The sequence below is a fragment of the Paramormyrops kingsleyae genome, unplaced genomic scaffold (genome assembly GCF_048594095.1).
Source record: "Paramormyrops kingsleyae isolate MSU_618 unplaced genomic scaffold, PKINGS_0.4 ups373, whole genome shotgun sequence".
NCBI classification, from domain to species: domain Eukaryota; kingdom Metazoa; phylum Chordata; class Actinopteri; order Osteoglossiformes; family Mormyridae; genus Paramormyrops; species Paramormyrops kingsleyae.
The window spans coordinates 1-23,309 of NW_027326310.1; the positions used below are offsets into that span (position 1 = coordinate 1).

General features: G+C 38.3%; 2 protein-coding genes and 1 long non-coding RNA gene across 5 annotated transcripts; 2 read left to right on the top strand and 1 right to left on the bottom strand.

Annotated features, from left to right (window-relative positions):
• Positions 1-1,195: 1,195 nt before the first annotated feature.
• On the top strand, positions 1,196-7,967 carry LOC140587579 (uncharacterized). Its single transcript, XM_072708832.1, has 3 exons — positions 1,196-1,540; positions 2,508-2,640; positions 2,783-7,967. The coding sequence occupies exons 1-3, from the start codon at positions 1,463-1,465 to the stop codon at positions 3,613-3,615; spliced, it is 1,044 nt and encodes a 347-aa protein (XP_072564933.1). The 5' UTR covers positions 1,196-1,462; the 3' UTR covers positions 3,616-7,967.
• On the bottom strand, positions 3,763-12,545 carry LOC111837200 (cyclin-dependent kinase 2 interacting protein). 3 transcript variants are annotated; one of them, XM_023799068.2, is made up of 5 exons: positions 12,461-12,545; positions 11,855-12,026; positions 8,212-8,344; positions 8,005-8,062; positions 3,763-4,264 (listed from the first exon to the last, which is right to left on the bottom strand). In XM_023799068.2, the coding sequence occupies exons 1-5, from the start codon at positions 12,468-12,470 to the stop codon at positions 4,059-4,061; spliced, it is 579 nt and encodes a 192-aa protein (XP_023654836.1). In that variant the 5' UTR covers positions 12,471-12,545; the 3' UTR covers positions 3,763-4,058. The 3 variants fall into 3 exon arrangements, with proteins under 3 accessions (XP_023654836.1, XP_023654834.1, XP_023654835.1); XM_023799066.2 differs by having other exon boundaries at positions 8,005-8,134; positions 12,461-12,543; XM_023799067.2 differs by having other exon boundaries at positions 8,005-8,134; positions 12,342-12,518.
• A 30-nt stretch (positions 12,546-12,575) lies between these two features.
• Positions 12,576-22,989, top strand: LOC140587580 (uncharacterized). Its single transcript, XR_011989222.1, has 3 exons — positions 12,576-12,620; positions 13,963-14,029; positions 18,048-22,989. It is a non-coding gene; the product is annotated as an uncharacterized lncRNA (long non-coding RNA).
• Positions 22,990-23,309: the final 320 nt, after the last annotated feature.

The window sequence follows — 23,309 nt, forward strand, 5'->3', positions numbered from 1 at the left end:
AATGATATAGACACCAATATATACAGTAAACTGGTGAAATTTGCAGATGACACCAAGGTGGGTGGTGTAGCAGATACTGAACTAGCGGCTCAGCAGCTACAGCGGGATCTTAATTTAATTAGTGACTGGGCTGACACCTGGCAGATGAAATTTAACATAGACAAATGTAAGGTACTCCATGTAGGGAGCAGAAATATAAAGTACAGGTATTTTATGGGACCTACTGAAATAAAGGTAGCTGATTATGAGAAAGACCTTGGTGTGTATGTTGATGCTTCCATGTCTCATTCTCGCCAGTGTGGGGAAGCAATAAAAAAGGCCAATAGGATGTTGGGGTACATCTCCAGGTGTGTGGAGTTTAAGTCAAGGGAGGTAATGCTAAGATTATACAATTCCTTGGTGAGACCTCACCTAGAATATTGTGTACAGGTTTGGTCACCATATCTTAAAAAGGACATAGCGGCCTTAGAAAAGGTGCAGCGTAGGGCCACAAGAATGATTCCTGGTCTTAGAGGAATGTCATACGAGGAAAGGTTATTTGAGCTAAATCTGTTCAGCCTCAAGCAAAGGAGACTGAGGGGGGACATGATCCAGGTCTATAAGATTCTAACAGGTTTGGATGCTGTTCAACCGAATAGTTACTTCAGCATTAGTTCAAATACAAGAACTCGTGGCCATAGGTGGAAATTAGCGGGAGAACATTTCAAACTGGATTTAAGGAAGCACTTCTTTACACAGCGTGTAGTCAGAGTATGGAATAGTCTTCCTGATAACGTAGTGCAAGCTGAATCCTTGGGTTCCTTTAAATCAGGGCTAGATAAGATTTTAACAACTCTGAGCTATTAGTTAAGTTCTCCCCAAGCGAGCTCGATGGGCCGAATGGCCTCCTCTCGTTTGTATAGTTCTTATGTTCTTATGTTCTTATGTTCTTATCTGCATTTCGACCATTCAGATGGTGATGATGCAACCAGCTCAGTTTGATCACACTTTCAGTCCTGCTAGTAAGCAGGACCGTGTCACGGTGATTGACGCGGGTACGGTTCGGTTCTTGGTGGCAGTGGAAAATTTCCATTAGAATGCTTTTTTGTGTTCAGTTTTTTTTCCCCCCCCCCCCCCCCCCCCTCCCCTCTGGGGATACCTGTCCCATATATTGCGCAATCATCCAAAATTGAAAAATAAAATGCTGTGTCCCATTTTGAACCAATATGTGACACCACTTCGTATTATCTGACCACATGATAATGAGCTTGATTGTTTCATAATCACAAACTTTAACTCTACTGTAAGCCTTTTTTGGTTACTAGCATCAGTTAAATATAAATGTGTTAGATGTTCATTGTGCACATGAAGAAAAAACATTATATAATTATATAATATAAATGACCTTTTCAAAGATGGACATCAAAGCATAAAGGAATACAAGTAACCATCTAATTGGTATGGAAAGATTCTGCAAATTGTCATGCAAGTGGAATGTGCAAAAAAAATGAAAAAGTATATGTTCAGACCTACATATCACAACAAGGACTTGGACATTGAGGTAAAAACACATTTATTAACTCTGATATTTCCAGGTGATCCATCCAGTACTTCTAAAAATTGGGCAGGTTGGCGAGTGTGGGATGAGCACAGTTTATATGGCTGGAGCAAGTGAGGGGGCTGTCCAGGAAATACAATGCTGTCATCTCTGACAGCACTGATGTATAGTTAAATGTAATGCCTGTTTGCATTGTCCTACCTACAATTTTCAAAGACAAATTTTATTTTAGGTGTAGCTCTCTTGCCTCACTCCTCTAGTGTTAGGGGTTTGAATCGCACCTCTCGTGTGTGTGTGTGTGTGTGTGTATGTGTGTGCGTGTACATACTGTACGTACGTAGGTATGCGTGTTCCTCCCATGTTGTTCTGGTTTACTCCCACAAACACATGAGATTAAGCTCATATTTGACATCTTTGAATTGCCTGTAGTATATGCCTGAATGTCAGTAAATGTGTAACTACAGTGTAGTCTTTGCCAGGGTTCCATGTGTGTGGAATATGCATGTTCTCCCTGTGTCATCATGGGGTTTCCTCCAGGGACTCCTGTTTTCCCCCACTGTCCAAAAACATACTGAAGCTAATTGGAGTTACCAAAAGTACCCATAGGGGTGTGTGTGTGTGTGTGTGTGTGTGTGTGTGTGTGTAAGTGTGTCTTGCAATGGGTTGGTGCCGCATCCTGGGTTGTTCCCTGCCTTGCGCACATAGCCTCTGGGATAGGCTCCAGACCCCCATGCGACCCTGAATAGGATAAGTGGTTTCAGAAAATGGATGGATGTACAGTCTAGTATAGTATAGTGAATAGCTAGTGTGCAGATACCTATAGTAGCCCAGCTAGGAGATAAGCTTAATTCATGTCATGTACAGTCTAGCTAGATGTATTTTAGACTTCACTGGATGGGTGGAAAATTGTTGCTTAGAATTGTTGCCAGGCCATTGCAATAATATATGCAATTCTTTTTTTCTTTCTTAGGAATTCAAGACTTTGCCCCCAGCTAAAAGATTCAAATTGGAAAAGGCTACTATAGAAAGCAATGGTGTCTGCCTGAATGAGAACATGATTCCGGATGTTGCTGTGGATGAGCTGTCTGGGGCACCAGAAAAAGGTTAAAAGAAATTAATAGAAGAATTTAAGTACACCAGATTAAAAATATTGTTTTACTTTACTGGTTTCTAAATGATAGCCTAGCTTACATATAAGGGGGGAGGGTTGCATTACCAATGTTTATGGACTCTCGCTCTCTACAGATACAGACTTGGCAATGAATGGATTTCTGACTCCCGCATTAGAAGCCAAGGCGTCTGTTATACATAATCACCTGGAGATCAAGAAGGCGAACACTGGAGAGAGACTAACAGTCACAGAATCAAAAGAGAGCCAGCTGCAAGTCATGGACCCCCAACAGGCCCAAATGATAGAGACACAGATGGAAACTGAAACCCCCAAGCCTGAAGTGGTTTTCACTACCTTTGAGACAGACTTTACAGAAGAGGTCTTGGTTGAGGAACATCTGCCCAGTACCACAGAGACTGAGAATCCATCAAGCAAGATAGACAACTCAAGTGTAAATACAAGCCCTCCACAACTCATCTCAGTTGTAACTGAAAAAGGCCAAAGTGGTCTTGACATGGACACCTCTGAGGTTTTGAATGAGTCTGATGTTGCAGCTCACATGAGCCATCTTCAGCAGACACTAAGCACAGATGTCATCCCTTTGGACCACTCGTACAGGAGTAATGATCAAGAACCTCAGCAACCTACTGAGACTGTAAATGGCCTGGAGCAGGACTGCAGCTTAGGAAGCAGCATATCTTTAGGAGGCACAGTGGAATTCCAACTGGCAGAAGCAAGTCAGAAACATGACCATGAGCAGATCCTTATACATACAGAAAATGGCCTCATTATGCAGCACTCTGAAGGAAGCCTTGCCTCTGACCGTATTGTTATTGTCACTGACTCCAGTGGTACCACCATGCATATCCGTGCCCCAGAGGAAGTACCACTGGAGACGGTGCAAGCTTTGCTGGGCATTGAAAATGGCCAGACAGAAGGCATCCTAGTCCCTGAGACTCATCATTGACATCTTGCCTATATCTGCGCCCACAATTTTGTTCTGTGATTTTATAGATCTGCATTTTTTGTAAATTTGTACAATTTACTTTCAAAATGGTTTTTCAATATTATCTGTATAGCATTCTGTATGCATTTGTCTGAATGTAAATGAAAAGGAGTTTCAAAGAAATTTTATTTTGAGGGAAAAAAAAATACCTGTGCTATTTTACTACTTGATTACAAATGTTTTTCCTAACATCAGTTAATTTGTTGTACTTTACACACTGAAAGGAAATTTAACAACCTGTGTAAAATGTTCATCTTAATATACACAATTTCTGACCATATTACTTGGTAAATGTAAACAATATTAGAAAAGTGTTAACTACAAAAGCATACATTTTCTTTATTGTTGATATTAATCTTAGGAACAAACTCCTCCAACCATTCCTCAAAGTACGTTGTGGAAGTTCATGTCAGCATTCTGTGTCCTGTTTCCAGAAGCAAACTCTCAAGCAAGACTTTATTAATGTCCTCTATATAGGGCTGATAGAGCCAGGATGAGAGAAATACCAAAGAGAGATTTGGGTCAGATATATGCGCAATTTCATTAACAACTATCTGCTTCAGGGCTAGTTCTTGCTTGTAGGCATCAAAGAGCTTTGATGATATATCATCTGAAAAAGAAATGAGAAAATTAAAATGTTTGCCCTGCAGTTCATTGAACTCAACAGCATTCATACTGGGATGGGTCACATGAGTATTATTAGCATGCAGAAATCCTAAATCCCAAAAGACAAAGCATGTAAAGATAGGGAAGGAGGGATTGCTGTTTATTAAATTACAGTTTTAAAAAATGGATCAAATATCACAAACCTCTGAGCTTCATCTTCAGCATAACTCTTTTCCATTCTTAGCATCAACCTTCAATTAATACTTTGGGTAACCATTTACAGTATAACATTTAAATAAGATTAACTTAATGCCAGGGAAAAAAATAGTATGTGGATTCTGTGCTCTATAACCTGATGACCTAAACACAACTGTACATGTTTTGCATATAAAGTCAGCTGCATTTAACACTGGCTTGGTAGCCCAGCCTCATGGTCCACGCTGCCTGGGTTTTGCTCCAGACCCCATGACCCTGACCAGAATACACAGAAGACAGACGGATGAGTTGTTTCTAGCTACAGTCTTAATTATGCCTTGTTTAAATAAGGGAAAACCTTCAACTAGTAGTCAACCTGAATGATGAAATATATGCATTCATTGTATGACACATAACCATACATTATCATAACCTTTTATGGCGTGTCATTTATACAAAAAGTCGTTTGAGCTAATAAGGCCTATGATCTCTTGAACTGCCAGCAGACGCAATAAGCTATCTACAGCCATCGTATATGGCAGGGGTGGATGCAGGTTTTTGAGATGGCCTCTCAATCAGCCAATAACAGTGGGTCCCCAGGACTGGAGTTGAGAACCACTGCTTTATTATTGGCTGATTGAGAGGTCATCTCAAAAATCTGCACCCACACCGGCCCTCCATGGAACAGGTTCCCCACCCCTGGTTTATGGCAACAAAAAATACTTTTGTGAAAGAGGAAAAATTTGCCTCATTTAATATCATACATGCTCTTATTTACTAATGTTGGAAACATTGTACACTTCCGTTTTGGAGTAATAAGCTTTCTTTGTTTCTGCTTCTGGAATAGCAGATCATTGTCCATTACTTGCACACGTATACACTGTGCTTTTGGTTTCTACCCAAAAAGTTCACTACAATAAATGTGAAAGGTTTCCTTGCATGTTACTATTCAAATGTTGTGACCATATGAAATTGAAGGGAAAAAAATCGGTTGTACACATTGAGGCCATATAACAATATAAATTCTACTTTGATGTGGTCTTCAGATCATATTCGTTAGTAAGACACTATTCCAATTGTGAAATTATTCCTCTCAGGTTAATCAACTAAAAATAACAATCAACCTTCAAGCCAGGGGTGCCCAATCTTATCCAGAAAGGGCAACAGTGTTTTGGGTTTTTGCTGCAACTCCCTAAATAGATTACTAATTAGAGGACTGATTGGCTGAAGAGTCCTCACCCCTCGGTTTGAACAGCTGACCTAAAGGTTATCCAAAAAACATACATACACACTGGCCCTTTGTGCATAAGAGTGACCACCCCTGCTTTAAGCCTTTCCACAACCTTTGTAGTTTAATGATTTTTCTACCTAACAGAATTGTAAGCTTTGGCTAGACATTTTAAAAAGTGTTTTATTTCTGTAATGATTTCTATGGCCTAAACTTTGCTATGAGTTATGATGATTCAAGCAACCTAATCTAACCTAAGTAATCTAATCTAACCTAATCACTATGGAAATGCAGTTCAGCATCTGCCTATGCAGCGGATGGATGCCATCAGGTAACAAAACAGAGGAACCTGATGCAAACATTTTTAACAGACTGGTTTGTACAAATATCATGATCCAGATAGGTGAAATCTTGCACAGATGTGCTGAGATTGTCAACTTGTAAAAATGAAACATTGTTTGTGCAACCCAAAATTACCCAACAAAGCTAAATGAAAACAAAACCAGTTTTGTCTTCAAACTGTGGTCATCACTGTATCAATTACTGACTTGATCATTACAAAAAAAAAGTGTGAATAGTTGTGTCAGGTATATTTAACAACCCACTTGATGCCATATGTTTTGTCAATAAAGTTTAGTAGCAGAGCAGCTGGAATCTTAAACTGGAGTGTTACAGAACAAATCATTTTCTTTATTTTAATCAAAGAACATTGTGTCAGTCATCGAAGACTTCATCTGCACTTTTCATAGAATCATGGAATGTTTTATTTCATATTGCGACATATTGCTATAAAAGAATGCATTGTTTGTTTTCACCTAATGTGTACTAATATAGAGCAGATTCACTTTAGTTTTCTTTGCCATATTTGCTTAATCTTCTCTCCAGGAAAATTTAATGTTATATGACATACGTATATCACACATTACTTTTAAGAATCATTTTTAGTTGTTGTATTGTTAGTAATGTATTATAACTATTACTTTTATTTTGGGAATGAAGATGCAATATGGTAACATACTGGACTGGCTCCTTTGGGAATAGTTTTGTGCCCAATGATATGTACATTTCTGTTGTTAGAGCTCAAATGTTCACTTTGTAAAAAGTTTATGCATATTGTTTTTATTTAAACTTTTCACAACCCTGTTGTCACCATTTAATAAAGGTATCAGTGCTTTGATAAAATGCCAATACAATAGGGGAGTGCACAGTTCTATTATCTAAATTCACAAAAAAAAAAAAAAAAACATGCCTGGCCCAACATTGTGACATTGCAAAACTACAGTGCTATCGTAAACACCCCTCCGTGCAACATATTTTTTATATATATATATATTTACTTAGGATCCTCAGAAGATCCTCCACAGGCTGTGTGATAATGAGAATGCTGACTTTTGATCAAACCAGATTTACTTCAGCACTATGTCTTAATATACAGTGTTTCCATATTCTGGATTCTGCTTCATAGTGTATTGTAGTTTTAGTGTAATGCATAGGTAGTGATGCTGCATTAGACATACTGTACGCATCAGTTATGCGCTTATTGATGTTGTGTCATTTCATGCACTTCTTGTACACAACGACCTGTATGTCATTTTGGAGAAAATCTGCCAAATGTAAATAAAACTGCAAGCATCATGATTTTACTCGATACCAAGGACTTGCATTCAAGAGAGTCATAAATGGCAACTGTATTTTATAATACTGAGTATTTTGTAACAATAGCTTACCTAAAACCATATCAAAAGACTGATTTAATGTAAGCCGTACGTTATTGTGCACTATAGCTATACTGCATGAAATAGTGACAGTCTTTAAAATATGACTCAACTGAAATTGTCTACTATAATATTGGGCAATTTTAATAAGGGTCTTTTGATCAGTATTTTTATGAAATAAAATATGGCAGATAAAACAATTATTCATATGACAAAGACTGAAAAATGCAATAAGATAATGTACAAAATGTATAACATTAGAAACACAAATAGAGAACTACAAATGTACAAGATTTTGAGCAAAGTTAAATCACAATTATCACAATTCAATAAAAACAAATGACTAAAAAGCATTCAATTTAAAAAAAAATCAAATCCTTTCAGAGCTGGGCTGGGATTCAGATAAACAGCTCTAGAAATGTGAATCCAAAAGGTTATTTTCTAAGCTTCTGCATTAGTTATATGTTGTTGTAAACATTTAATTTTTTTGGTTTAGGTTTAACATATGTAAGCAATTTGTGTATAAATGTATATGTTCAATCTACTGTATAAAACATCTTTCTTGGATACTTCTGTCTTTTTAATCATTCTGTATCAGGTGCTCACCAAAATGTGTCACAGGCCAAGTCTGGAACAGTAGTGACTGTGTTCCTGATGGTCCTTCCTGGTATGTGTGAAGGGCACAAATTCCTTTAGTACAACAGGACATCTTCTCCATTTTAGATACAAGATGAGTCTAAATTTGAGAGGGAAAGACATTTCAAATTAATTCTTTGCATCACAATTAAAATGGTTATGATTGTTTTAACTCACCATTTTCCCCAAAATGGCCAAAAGTGCAGTGCATCCATCCTCCATGTCTGAATCAAGTTCTGCTTCATTTTCTGAATGCTCAATGTTGACTCTGTTTTCACAATCCAATTTAATATGTGACTTCTTTTCTGACCTTTTTCAAAAATGCATAGAAAATTATTTGATTTTTGTGGAAGTATGACACACATCTGCACCTGAATAACGTTTTTTGGGTTTTACTGTTTAACTGTTTTATCTTCATGAAACCAGCATGGTGTTCTAATGAAATTCTGCTTTATTTGCCATTTGCTGAAGTACAAGTACAGGGACATTGGAATGATTTTCACATACAAAGTGATCAAAATTAGAGAACAACTGATATTTTTGTAGTTGGCGAACTATGAATTTTAAGTTATTCCAACATGAAGTGATATTTAATCATACAGTCGAAGAAAAAAAATTGAGACCACTCTATTTTTAAACAAATCTGCATTTTAAAATCCTGGTTAAATCATGGTTCTGCTGGCAGAAGGCTATGCTGAGCAGTAGGCTGTGTCCAGTTTCAAAATGTCTAAGATAGTAGTACACAAGTATAAGATGAAGTAGGAGACACAGGGAATGACCACAAACCAGCCAGGGAAAGGATGGAAGTGACATTCTAAAGCTACAGATGACCGTTAATTTATCCAACAGTTTCTCATGAATTGGAGGATGACATCAAGTGAGCTACAGGAATGAGAAACGTTAAGTGCAAGTGTGAAGTGCACTGCTAGGACAGTTCGTAACACGCTCCTAGAAGCAGGACTGAAGTCCCATAAAGCAAGGAAGAAGCCCTTCATTAATGAGAAACAGAGAAGTACCAGGCTGCATTTTGCCAAAAAATATGTATTATTCAATGACGTACACACACAAATTGATAAATAAGTGAACCAAAAAATTGTGCTGTGGGCTGTTTTTTTCTGCGGCTATATTTCATCAGTGAAAACTATTACAAAATAAAGGATTCAAACTAGAAATTTGAAGGAGGTCTGCAATCAAAATCAGACAAGAATTTCTTAGGCTTGACAGTTTTTGGCTCTAACCTGAAATATCTTGAAATATCTTTTAAACACAGTCTAACTGCCAACATGGATAGACATTCGTCAGGTTGTTCAGATGGGATGGAAGGCTGATGGGATGACCCTCTTAGTAAGGATGGGAATCACCAGTGACCTCCCGATATGATATTACCATGATACCTAGTTGCTGATTCAATATGTATTGCGATTTTATGAATATCCCAATTCAATACTACATTTTCCCCCAATTTTTGTTTTCTGTTGAACATGAAAAAAAAAAAAGTTGAGTCATACCGCTAAAGTTTTATTTAACAGCTGCACAGCTGAACATGAGTAAAAAATACCATACTCCAAATAATCTTCCTCCTCAAAAAAACTAAGACAGCGCTTAAACAATGCAAAACAACTTCAAATACAACAGTAGAGGGCTGGGCGGTATGACCTCAAATCAAGATCTCAATTAACTGAACATTTTCCTTCGATTGTGATTAATGAACATTACAGTTCAAGGCAAATTTTACAGCGGTGCCCGATTTGTACCACTTCCTTTCACAGCATTCATGACCAGCCTAATCCCATTAGTACAGTGATACCTCGGTTCTCGAACTCACTAGAACTCGAATTTCTTGAAAGTCGAACAAACCAGTTTGACCTAGAACTCGATCTGAATATCAGAAGTCGAACCGTGAATGCTGACCTAATATAAATTGTACGCGCCAGGAAATGCGTCATACTACAATGCAATTCTTACTTGAATGCCTTCTTCACAGACTGGACGATTAACCAAATAAAGCAGCACAACATTACAGTAACTAACAATAAATAAACCACTAACTTACGTGTACTATTAGAGCATTTATGTCATTTATTTAAACTTTATTTTACCAGGTAAATTAAGTGGAAACCAGTTCTCACTGCTTAACGTGATATTCGGGAGAAATAGCAGATTACGCATCGGAACTGCCTGGGATACAAACGTCATGCGTGTAACTAAACTCTTCAGCCATTAAGAGCAAAGGTGTGTCGTCACGGAGGCGTTTCCAATTTGTGCAGCTGGGTGAGAGGTCGCAATGCATCTAACCATAATGCATTGCGTCAGGATCAGAATGCGTTGCTTTAAGCCAGCGCTGTAAACAAGTCGAACGCACCCAATGACCGGACTGGGGAAACAAACTGAAATGCGGACTTAATACAGAGGACTAATGACAACAACCAGAAACAGCTGATCACATGGGGATCCCACACAAAGTTAAGGAGGGGGCGTGGCACACGGAAGGAACGGACGATCAGGGCAGGACAGGGGTAATGTTGGGATAAGATCTTTCGTTTTGGAAGCCATTAAGAAAAAAATTCTCTTCTTGTTTTATCCTGTTCATTTTGTGTTTAAATGCTAAAAAAAAAAATAATAATAATATTTAGGTGTAATTTTGGGGGGCCGGGAACCAATTAATTGGTTTTCCATTATTTCTTATGGGAAAAATTCAATCAGAACTCGAACTTTTTAGGATTCGATCCAGAGTCCGGAACGGATTAAGTTCGAGAACCAAGGTACCACTGTATTTCTTTGCACTACTTAAGGTTCATTTAAGCTGCTGCTTGAAAGCGATCCCCACCATTCCAGCCCGATCTCCACTAGCCCAGAATATCAGCCAGATACTCCGATTCTGGATTTGTAGGCTTCTTCTGCAATAAAAATGTAGCCTCTCTCTAAATTTGAACACAGTGCACAATAGCTTTATATGTATGCATACAATATTCTTAATTCTAAAAAGACTGTACAAGAGGAATATTTCAAGAACAAGTCCTGCGGCACATGAAGCACAGTAGTCTTTATGCTGCAGTTGAATTGACATCATCCACTCAAATTGTTGAAGCGCGTAATAGGTTTGTATTTCGAATGTCAAGTGAATGTTGAATATAGGCTAAAACTAACTTTACCTTGCTGTATTTTGCGACACCATAAAATAAACGATAGAACGTAATATAAATTTTTATTTTGCCTTCTGATATACTGTATATCGTCATATCTCACAGCTCTATACGTGACTATCTTGCCAAGGAAGGGATTCAAACCAGTGACCTTCCAATCACAGTCACGTAGGCCTAACCCACTGAGTCATAAACTGTATATTCATTCACTTTTGTTTTTCAATCATTTAGTCACATATTACATTTAATTTTAAAGGAGATTGTGAAGATTGCTAAGGTGCTGTTATATTTCACAAAAACTGAAGCAATAAGAATAATTTTCATAGTAAGTCCTGGCATTGATACTGACTGTATGCCAAACCTGTATGCCACTACCAAGCATCTTAATACATACTAACACTAAACTTGATATAAAATAGAGTGTATTGCAGTATCTGCTTATAAATATAACAGTATTTCGTGTCTTAATGGTCTACATGGTGGGAAAAAAATTTAGATTTATGACACAAACTTAATAACCTGAAAGGAAATAATGTGTGATGCGTTTTGAATCTGCTATCTAGGATATCAACATCTCAGACATTTGAATTTTTCAAACACTGACAGCACTATCCAAGGACATTTTAGTAAGAAAGACTATCTTTGCTATTTCATGAGTGAAAACGCATCATACGTACCTTTTACTTATTTCCAGGTTTACAATTTGACTTGCGATCGAAAAGCCTTCGTCATTTAGTCGTTCCCATTTAAAAATAAAATTATGCAAATCAGCTGCGATGTTTTTCAATTTCCTTACGCTGCCAGTTAGACATGGTTTTCTTGCTGATGAAACGACACCTGGCTGTTTAGCTGAAAGGGGGATAATAATCTGTAGCTCACTGTTGATTACCGTTACCAGCATAAAGAATCCGCCGATACTATATCATCGACAGAAATAATATTTAAAATAGTAATAATAGTAGCGTGTATATATATATATATATATATATATATATATATATATATATATATATATATATATATATTAAACTGATATATCTAAAGACATTTAAGACGTAATGACATATGCTATGCATCATCTGATAATATAAATTACACGTACAGATTCGACTAGATAATCAGGAAGAAAACTAAAAACTTTCAATATTGTTCCGTTTCACTCACTTTCCATCAGACAAAGATTCCTTCAGTTTATGAGATCCCGAGACTAATATACAATCCGGGTTGCTATGAGAGATTGGTTTTTAACTGAATTATCCTCTAGATTGGTTGAAAGTACCGACCTCGTCCCATTCAGCACACTTCCGGCCAAGCGCGCAGAGATACGACGGTCTGTGGCGATATGTTGACGTAAGACGCAGAGTGCGCCTGCGTTTTTTTTTCTCTCTCCCCCCCCCCGCACACAGTACCAGGGGATCAAAAGACTGACCGATCATAAATCAGGTCAGAAAAATGTTAAACAGGTTACATAAATTGGTTAATAGTTTCCTATTTTAGGATATAGGATTCATGTAATATATTGTTTGATTTCCTTTTTTAGTTTATCAGAGTTAAGAGTTAGAAGAGCCGGTTAGTAAATTTGTTGATCACAAGAGTCCTTGTGAGCAACGTTTGCTAAGGATTTGCAGACTCGGTACAAACAAATGGTTATGTATTCTGCATGTTAAACGAGACTGAAGTTAGCTATTCATTTGTAGCTTCCGACTCTTTTGGCTTCTTAGTTGTTGCGTTTTATTCCTTGGCTTAAGTTTCGTATTTGTAGCTTTCCTAGAGCAGTGTGTTCACAGTGGCACGTTGCGGATTTTATAATTTAAACGTTTTGAAAAAACAAAATAACGTATGAATAAAACGTTTAAGGTATTACACGTATATTTATTTTATATAGGTATTTCATAAATCTTAATTTACACAGGCATAATGTGACATTTCTTAAGAGTAAACTGGCAAGAGAGCACCGAGGTGAAATCAGTTTTAGGTTGGATATTCGACGGATATTCAGATCCACACTCTACAAACTTAGAGGCGGTGCTTCACCTACGCTAGACGCCATAAGGCGGTCGAAACACAGCCAGATCAATTTCACAGCCTCGGAGGCGCTCGCGCACCGCTGATTTAGGGACCGTCAACGAATTACTTTCAGAATAATAAAATACTGATTGCTTGCAATGACTTCAATGCAATGGGACCCAGTAACTCCAAAATGAGTGCATGTTCTACAACTACCTGACATACACAGGGACTACTCACTTTTTTACAGTTTATTATATTTTAAATTATCATTTTAAAAGGAAAAAGTGGTTAAATTGATTTCTTTCAATAGTTTCTAGTCAATGGGAGCTTATGACGCCCAAATGGGGGCAAATTATTATACTACCTGAGGCCTATAGGACACAGCAACTTTCATTTGATTTTAACCCTTTGTGTGCTTGATATGATCTTTTGAAAAACCGACACATGGTCAGAGCCCATTGGTGTCATTTAGTGATGCACAAGGTCTCCTTCAGTGTCTAATTCAGACGCAAGCAGTTTTTGGACGTTTTAGTTGCAATGCATCATGGGACAAATATTTGAGGTCCGGACTTAATTCTTTATGTATTTGTACCTCTATACACATCAGAATGATAAGGAGTGTCTCCAACAACTTACCTAGGCAATTTGTGGGTGCTTCGGTCCTCATTTCAATTGTGAGCAAAAAATTCAAACATCGCATGCGTCTGAATTAGACACTGAAGTAGACCTTCAGTACCAAAGGGCTCTGACCATGTTTCGTTTTTTCACGTGCCAGGTGTGAGAATTTGTTGATGAGCAAGGTCCAAGGGAAGCGGGGACTTGGAAGGACGGGAGCTATAAAGGTAAGGCACAGGAGATGTTGAGAACACAGAATAAAAGCTCAGTAGGTCGCATGAAAACAACAATACCTGACATAGAATGTGGGGGTGATCCGGGTATTAAAGGCAGCAGGACAGGTGCAGTCACTTAGTCGTCTGACTAGGGGAGGTGTGGGATGTGACAGTAACTTTCCGAAAATTTAGAGGTGCTATATAGTGGGTTTTATTAACATTGAACATCATTAGGGTGACACAAATTCACAATAAGAATACATATACAGCGGGGAAAATAAGTATTTGACACATCAGCATTTTTATCAGTAAGGGGATTTCTAAGTGGGACACAAAATGTCCACCAGATGTTGCCATCAAGCCAAATATTGAATTCATACAAAGAAATCAGAACACACACACATATATATATATATATATATACACTCACCTAAAGGATTATTAAGAACACCTGTTCAATTTCTCATTAATGCAATTATCTAATGAACCAATCACATGGCAGTTGCTTCAATGCATTTAGGGGTGTGGTCCTGGTCAAGACAATCTCCTGAACTCCAAACTGAATGTCAGAATGGGAAAGAAAGGTGATTTAAGCAATTTTGAGCATGGCATGGTTGTTGGTGCCACACGGGCCGGTCTGAGTATTTCACAATCTGCTCAGTACCCTGGGATTTTCACACACAACCATTTCTAGGGTTTACAAAGAATGGTGTGCAAAGGGAAAAACATCCAGTATGCGGCAGTCCTGTGGGCGAAAATGCCTTGTTGATGCTAGAGGTCAGAGGAGAATGGGCCGACTGATTCAAGCTGATAGAAGAGCAACTTTGACTGAAATAACCACTCGTTACAACCGAGGTATGCAGCAAAGCATTTGTGAAACCACAACACGCACAACCTTGAGGCGGATGGGCTACAACAGCAGAAGACCCCACCGGGTACCACTCATCTCCACTACAAATAGGAAAAAGAGGCTACAATTTGCACGAGCTCATGTTGCCTGGTCTGATGAGTCTCGATTTCTGTTGAGACATTCAAATGGTAGAGTCAGAATTTGGCGTAAACAGAATGAGAACATGGATCCATCATGCCTTGTTACCACTGTGCAGGCTGGTGGTGGTGGTGTAATGGTGTGGGGGATGTTTTCTTGGCACACTTTAGGCCCCTTAGTGCCAATTGGGCATCGTTTAAATGCCACGGCCTACCTGAGCATTGTTTCTGACCATGTCCATCCCTTTATGACCACCATATACCCATCCTCTGATGGCTACTTCCAGCAGGATAATGCACCATGTCACAAAGCTCGAATCATTTCAAATTGGTTTCTTGAACATGACAATGAGTTCACTGTACTAAAATGGCCCCCACAGTCACCAGATCTCAACCCAATAGAGCATCTTTGGGGTGTGGTGGAACGGGAGCTTCGTGCCCTGGATATGCATCCCACAAATCTCCATCAACTGCAAGATGCTATCCTATCAATATGGGCCAACATTTCTAAAGAATGCTTTCAGCACCTTGTTGAATCAATGCCACGTAGAATTAAGGCAGTTCTGAAGGCGAAAGGGGGTCAAACACCGTATTAGTATGGTGTTCCTAATAGTCCTTTAGGTGAGTGTATATATTAGTGCTGTCAAATGATAAAATTTTTAAATCAGATTAATCACAGTGTTGCTGTGGATTAATTTGTCAGATTTACGGTAGTTCGGGCTAATTGTAAGTGAAGGAAGATAAAGACCATTTAAACTGAGGTACCTTAAATCCGACAAGTTGTCCAGCTAAGCAAAAAATCTTGCTTTTTGATATGGGTCCGTGGTATTGCACTTCTGTGGCAGATAGAATGTATCCGACTCGTGTTCAAGATGTTCAATAAACATGTGAAGTGCATATATATTCCTTTTTTTCTTGAGTCTCTTTGCTCATGCAAAATGAAATACGATTAATTTAAATTAAAAATGAATGATATTTAATTGTGATTAATCGAAATTAATCAACAGCAACCGTACACTTTATTTAATACTTTGTAGAAAAGCCTTTGTTGGTGATTACAGCTTCTCGACACCTCTTGTATGGAGAGACCAGTCATCTGCATTTCTCAGGAGTGATTCTGGCCCAATCTTCCACACAAATGGTCTTTAAATCTTGAAGGTTCCTTGGGCCTCTTTTATGAACTTTGATCTTCAGTTCTCTCCATAGATTTTCTATGGGATTTAGGTCAGGTGATTGACTGGGCCATTCAAGCAACTTGATTTTCTTTCTTTGAAACCAATTCATTGTTTCCTTGGCCTTGTGTTTTGGATCATTGTCTTGCTGAAATGTCCACCCTAGTTTCATTTTCAGCTTTCTGGTAGATGGCAGCAGATTTTTATCCAGAATGTCCCGGTACATTTCTCCATTCATCCTGCCTTCAATAATATGAAGTCTGCCAGTACCCCTTGCTGAAAAGCAGCCCCAAACCATGATGCTTCCACCCCCAAACTTAACTGTTGCTATGTTGTTCTTGGGGTGGTGGGCAGTGCCATTTCTTCTCCAAACATGGTGTGTAGAATGACAGCCAAAAAGTTCAATTTTGCTTTCATCTGACCATACTATAGTCTCCCAGTAATCCACAGGCTTCTCCAAATGCTGTTTTGCAAACTTTAACTGAGCCTCAACATGGTTTTTGTTCAGCAATGGAGTCTTGTGTGGTGAGTGTGCATGGATGCCATGGCGGTTCAGTGCATTGCTTATAGTTTTCTTTGAAACAACAGTACCTGCTGATGCAAGGTCTTCCTGAAGTTCTGCCCGAGTGGTTCTTGGCTCTTGGAGAAGTCTCCTGATTATTCTTTGGACTCCTCGGAACAGGGATCTTACGTGGAGCACCTGATTGTGGCCGGTTTATGGTGAACTGATGCTCTTTCCATTTCCGGTCCACAGTGCTCACAGGAACATTCAGCATTCTGGAAATGCTCCTATAACCATTCCCATCAGAATGCTTTTCAACGATAAGATTACGAAGATCTTGGGAGAGTTCTTTGCTCTTACCCATCATGAAGTCTTTCCTGTGTGCCTCTTGGGTAATGAGAAGCCATTATAGGCCATCAATTAGGACTAAAGCAGCTGATATCAATTAGTACTGATAGAGGGCAGGGTTTCTCTCTCAATACTGACAGATTTCAGGTGATCTGGCTTTCTATGCCATTTTGCACCTTGTTATCTTCATGTGTTCAATACTTATTCCCTGTGTCATTTCACTTTATTTATTATGACTCAACTTGTATACTTAAATGTTCTGATTTCTTTCTATGAATTCAATATTTTTCTTGATGGCAACATCTGGTGGACATTTTGTGTCAATAGCCCACTTAGAAATCCCCTTACTGATAAAAATGCTGATGTGTCAAATACTTATTTTCCCCGCTGTATAGTGCTTGAAAGGATACAAACAAAAGTTGCTGTGTCTTATAGGGCTGAGGTAGTACTACAATTGGCACCAGGTTTTAGGTTGTAGGCTCCCATGGCCTAGGAGCTATTGAAAAAAAAGTCTAATTTTTAGAGAAAAAAAATCATATCAAGTATACAAAGGGTTAAAATCGAATTAAAGTTGCTGTGTCCTATAGGCCTCTGATAGAACTACAATTGGTACTAGGTTTTGGGTCGCAGGCTCCAACAGGCTAGGAGTTATTGAAAAAAAGGGCAAATTTTAGAGAAAAAAATTCATATCAATTAAACAAAGGGTTAAAATCGAATGAAAATTGCTATGTCCTATAGGCCTCAGGTAGTATAATAATTTGCACCCATTTGGGCGTCATAAGCTCCCATTGCCTAGAAGCTATTGAAAGAAATCTATTTACCCACTTTTTCCTTTTAAAATGATAATTGAAAATGCAATAAAGTGTTAAAAATGAGTAAAGTTCACTGTGTCCTGTGTATGTCAGGTAGTTGTAGAATATGCACTCATTTTGGAGTTACTGGGTCCCATTGCATTGAAGTTATTGCAAGCAATCAGCTTTTTATTATTCTGACAGTAATTTGTTGACGGTCCCTAAATCAGCGGTGCGCGAGCGCCTCTGAGGCTGTGGAATTGATCTGGACGTCTTACGACCGCCTTATGCCGGCTAGCGTGAGTGAAGCACCGCCGGTAAGTCTGGAGAGTGTGGATCTGAATATCCGTCGAATATCCAACCTAAAACTGATTTCATCTCGGTCAAGAGAGCACGGTGAGCAATTGTACACATCCATTTAAATAAGAAGCTATAATTTCAAATGGAATGGGAAGTTCTTCATTTTGAGCCAGGCAAATATGAAATACATGGTTTACAGCAGCTATGCCACTGTACCACTGAACAACTTAGTCTTGAACAGATTTTTACACTGGAAAACAGCTTGAAACTTGACATATTGAGCAATTAATTTGAATAAGGTGCTACATTTCTAATTAGGATTTGTAGGTCTTCTTTTTTATTGGGCCAGACACAGGAAAAGCAACTGCAAACACCTCACAATGGTAGCACACATAAACAGTTAAATATGCAAAATGTAAATAAAAAATAAAATATATACACATGGCAAAGTACTTGAAGGACTGACATAAACCACAAATGCATATTGTTAGAACAGTCTAAAACAATTATACAATTTTAATCTTACAATCATGCAAATATAAAGTTCACTCACTACTACATATATAAGCTATAAATATACATCTACCATGTTGGAAGTAAATCTGTTATGTAATTGTGTTTTGCTAGATGAAATGACATTCATAGAGTGTATGATTGCATTGAATTTAAATGAATTAAATTCTTTTGTCATGCCAATTCAACATCTTACAGGGTATGGTTAATTCAAACTACAATTCATAAATTCTGAACAACCCTGGTAAGTTACATAATGAGCTAACCAATCAAACTTGCTATGTATTCAGTAACATCTTTCGAATTGGGAAGGTGAATCACCCATCACTACCAGTAATGGCAGAGAATTATGCAAGCCAACAGAAGACAGTGTTATCCAGGAAGCTTTTGCGGGTGGCCATGAACCCCTTGGACCATCTCAGGAATGCACAATTCATAGAAAAATAAGACTGGCCTGGGGTGAAATAATGAGCCCCCCTGGTCTGGTGTAGGATAAATGAAAAGAGGAACACACCAGAATCATGCCCTCAGTGCACCGTGCAGCTTCTGACAGCTCGCCATTTCTATGCCACTGGTGGATTTCTGCAGACCTACAGATGCGCATGACCTCAGCAAGGCTGCTGTGTCCTGCATCTATGCATGCATTAATCACACCTCTGTTGCACCGTACACATAATTACAATGTCCAGCACGAGAGTATGCCTTGCATGACACTAAAAGTGGTTTTCATTTCATTTCAGGCATACCTGGCCTTGTAGGTGCAGTGGATGGAACCCAGGGTTCCCCCTGGAGTTTGATTTCAATTCTTCACTTTTCTTTGTATTTTTGCTTCTACTAATCAAATTCTTCACTTTTTTTCAGCATTCGTTTTTTTTAGTCACTCTCTCGCCGCTTCTTAATAAATTAATCATTAAACTCACTGAATATACATCTCTTCTAACAATCACACTGTGATTGGTCAACTAACGGCATGGGCGAGTCACGAGTCTACTTGATAAGGTTGGGAGAATCGTGAATACTGTGTAAAAATTTGCATGCTGGCATGCTGAAAATATGATGTATAGTACGCTTTTCGGAAATAATGTTCTAATTACTATGTATATAAGGTAAGCTAATACTTTCCCGGTGTTTCATAGTACCTTTGAGAGGGACATTCTAAAACGCTTAATGTGAAAACGCTTAATGTGGTTTAATGTACCAATATAGCGACCAATAATCACCAAATTTCGCACACACACATCTGGTCATAAAGACTTTCACCTGACAAAAAATCAAAACCGAAATACAAGGAATATGGACTTTATTTTACGTTAAGCGTTTTCCCCTCCATTGACGCCCATTATAAGGAAAAGGCTTAATGTAACTTAAAGTACCAAGACAGCCACCAAAAATCACCAAATTTCTCACACATATATCTGGTCATAAATACTTTCACCTGACAAAAAATCTAAACCGAAATACAAGGAATATGGACTTTATTTTACATTAAGCCTTCTGCTTATAATGGGTGTCAATGGAGGGGAAAACACTTAACATAGTATAAAGTACTTATTCTTAGCATTTCGGTTTAGATTTCTTGTCAAGTGAAAGTGTTTATGACCAGATACACTCACCTAAAGGATTATTAGGAACACCATACAGTACTAATACGGTGTTTGACCCCCTTTCGCCGTCAGAACTGCCTTAATTCTACATGGCATTGATTCAACAAGGTGCTGAAAGCATTCTTTAGAAATGTTGGCCCATATTGATAGGATAGCATCTTGCAGTTGATGGAGATTTGTGGGATGCACATCCAGGGCACGAAGCTCCCGTTCCACCACATCCCAAAGATGCTCTATTGGGTTGAGATCTGGTGACTGTGGGGGCCATTGTAGTACAGTGAACTCATTGTCATGTTCAAGAAACCAATTTGAAATGATTCGAGCTTTGTGACATGGTGCATTATCCTGCTGGAAGTAGCCATCAGAGGATGGGTACATGGTGGTCATAAAGGGATGGACATGGTCAGAAACAATGCTCAGTGGTAACAAGGCATGATGGATCCATGTTCTCATTCTGTTTACGCCAAATTCTGACTCTACCATTTGAATGTCTCAACAGAAATCGAGACTCATCAGACCAGGCAACATTTTTCAGTCTTCAACTGTCCAATTTTGGTGAGCTCGTGCAAATTGTAGCCTCTTTTTCCTATTTGTAGTGGAGATGAGTGGTACCCGGTGGGGTCTTCTGCTGTTGTAGCCCATCCGCCTCAAGGTTGTGCGTGTTGTGGCTTCACAAATGCTTTGCTGCATACCTCGGTTGTAACGAGTGGTTATTTCAGTCAAAGTTGCTCTTCTATCAGCTTGAATCAGTCGGCCCATTCTCCTCTGACCTCTAGCATCAACAAGGCATTTTCGCCCACAGGACTGCCGCATACTGGATGTTTTTCCCTTTGCACACCATTCTTTGTAAACCCTAGAAATGGTTGTGCGTGAAAATCCCAGTAACTGAGCAGATTGTGAAATACTCAGACCGGCCCGTCTGGCACCAACAACCATGCCACACTCAAAATTGCTTAAATCACCTTTCTTTCCCATTCTGACATTGAGTTTGGAGTTCAGGAGATTGTCTTGACCAGGACCACACCCCTAAATGCATTGAAGCAACTGCCATGTGATTGGTTGATTAGATAATTGCATTAATGAGAAATTGAACAGGTGTTACTAATAATCCTTTAGGTGAGTGTACATGCATGCACCTTCACCTTATTTGAAGAAACTAGATGTTAGTTATCATGCAGCATTGAGGTTTATAACTGGTGCAACAGTGCAAAATTGCTTAAATCACCTTTCTTTCCCATTCTGACATTGAGTTTGGAGTTCAGGAGATTGTCTTGACCAGGACCACACCCCTAAATGCATTGAAGCAACTGCCATGTGATTGGTTGATTAGATAATTGCATTAATGAGAAATTGAACAGGTGTTCCTAATAATCCTTTAGGTGAGTGTACATGCATGCACCTTCACCTTATTTGAAGAAACTAGATGTTAGTTATCATGCAGCATTGAGGTTTATAACTGGTGCAACAGCAAGAACACATCACTGTGTTGAACCCTGCGGTACCCCACTATGAACACAGGCCTATTGTGAAATTGTGCCTCTAATAACTACTCGCTGCTTCCTGTCAGTTAACTGGTTTTCGATCCAAGCTTCCACAGTTCCTAAAATCCCTGCAGCTTTGAGCTTTAGCAAGAGCCGTTTGTGGGGGACAACATCAAAGGCCTTCTGGAAATCTAAGTAAATCACATCGTAGGCCTTTTTGTGATCAAATATACAGATCATTCCAATATTTTGTGGATATGATTTCATACAACACAAATAAAAATAAATAGTTCTGTATGCTGATCTATTTGTGATTTTTTAAAAACAGATCAGCTGCAGTACGAATTGTTCAAAAATCTACAAATAGGAAGTCAAAAATGTTGGGTTACCATACATCTGGGTTCCCCTGGACATGTCTTCTTTTTGGGCCCTTGTCCAAGCGTCCGGATGGTTTTTCAAAAATCAGCGGTTTGTCCAGGTCTAGCAGTGCAACCCATATGACCCGGTGTTGCAAATTACAGTGGAGTACCAAGTGAAGGAAAATGCACCAATTTTCAATTTTTTGGCAACCACTCAGCATTTGCAAAGCTCATGTACATCCCCAACTGTCATGCTGCTCACAAGTGATGTCAACTTCTGGAACCTTTGACACTTTATTTTTGTTTTCGTGTTAATAGTGAATTGCATCATTTGTTTGAAGTTGAACAAACTTTAACTTAGAATTTTGTAACTTCTGTTGAAAAAGAGTTGCATACACGCATATTGTGTACATTATAAAACAAGAGTTAACTGTAACGTTTCCATATGTCCATGTTTTCCTCGTTTTACAAGGTGGTTAAGGAAAACTTTCATATTCAAGTTAATATTCATATTCATATTAACTACGAATATGAATATTAACCTATGAATATCCACATATGCATATTAAGTTAATATTATGCATATAACTAACTTATTCATAAGAGAAGTGCTACCTGATTGGTTGGTGAATGTGAAAACTCAGATCCCCTAGCACGTCCTCTATTTCGTCTGACCAAATATGATAATCCGACACAAATGTTACATGATCCATGAATAGAAATGAAATGATCCACATATATGCAAAACCTGTTTCATGTGTGCAAATCACTCTGCATTTTTGTGGATTTGATTTTATACAACAAATTTTAAAAAATTGATATTTGTGGATAGTGAAATATTTCTGGATTATGGTATATATTTGTGGATTGTCTTCTGTAGGTTACAAATAATAAAGTCCAATAGAAACTTCCATATATTGTCACGGACTTGAGAATTTTTTTTTTTAAATGTTACAATTAAATATTTTTTGTGTAGAGCAATTGAAATTACCTTATCCTTAGGGATATTAAAATTCTTAATTATTTTTCGCATTTACGACATGTACTACTTACAACATACATGAATACACATATACATTTATATTATTTACAGATAAGACCATTACAGTGCAAGGCATGCTGATACAGTGCATAATCAGTCATGCTGACCAACCCCATTGGCGTCACAGTAAATATATATATATAATACACATTGATACACCATTCACTCACACATGTACAGCTATGGTCAATTT

Bases quoted from the DNA above. Each gene is read 5' to 3' on its own strand.
- LOC140587579 (XM_072708832.1), top strand. From the start codon at position 1,463: ATGCAAGTGGAATGTGCAAAAAAAATGAAAAAGTATATGTTCAGACCT. The intron at 1,541-2,507 runs GTAAAAACACAT...TTTCTTTCTTAG, and splicing joins ACAAGGACTTGGACATTGAG to GAATTCAAGACTTTGCCCCC. The intron at 2,641-2,782 runs GTTAAAAGAAAT...CGCTCTCTACAG, and splicing joins GTCTGGGGCACCAGAAAAAG to ATACAGACTTGGCAATGAAT.
- LOC111837200 (XM_023799066.2), bottom strand. The intron at 8,345-11,854 runs GTACGTATGATG...TTTTTGAAAAAG, and splicing joins AACCTGGAAATAAGTAAAAG to GTCAGAAAAGAAGTCACATA. The intron at 8,135-8,211 runs GTGAGTTAAAAC...TCTCAAATTTAG, and splicing joins TGGCCATTTTGGGGAAAATG to ACTCATCTTGTATCTAAAAT.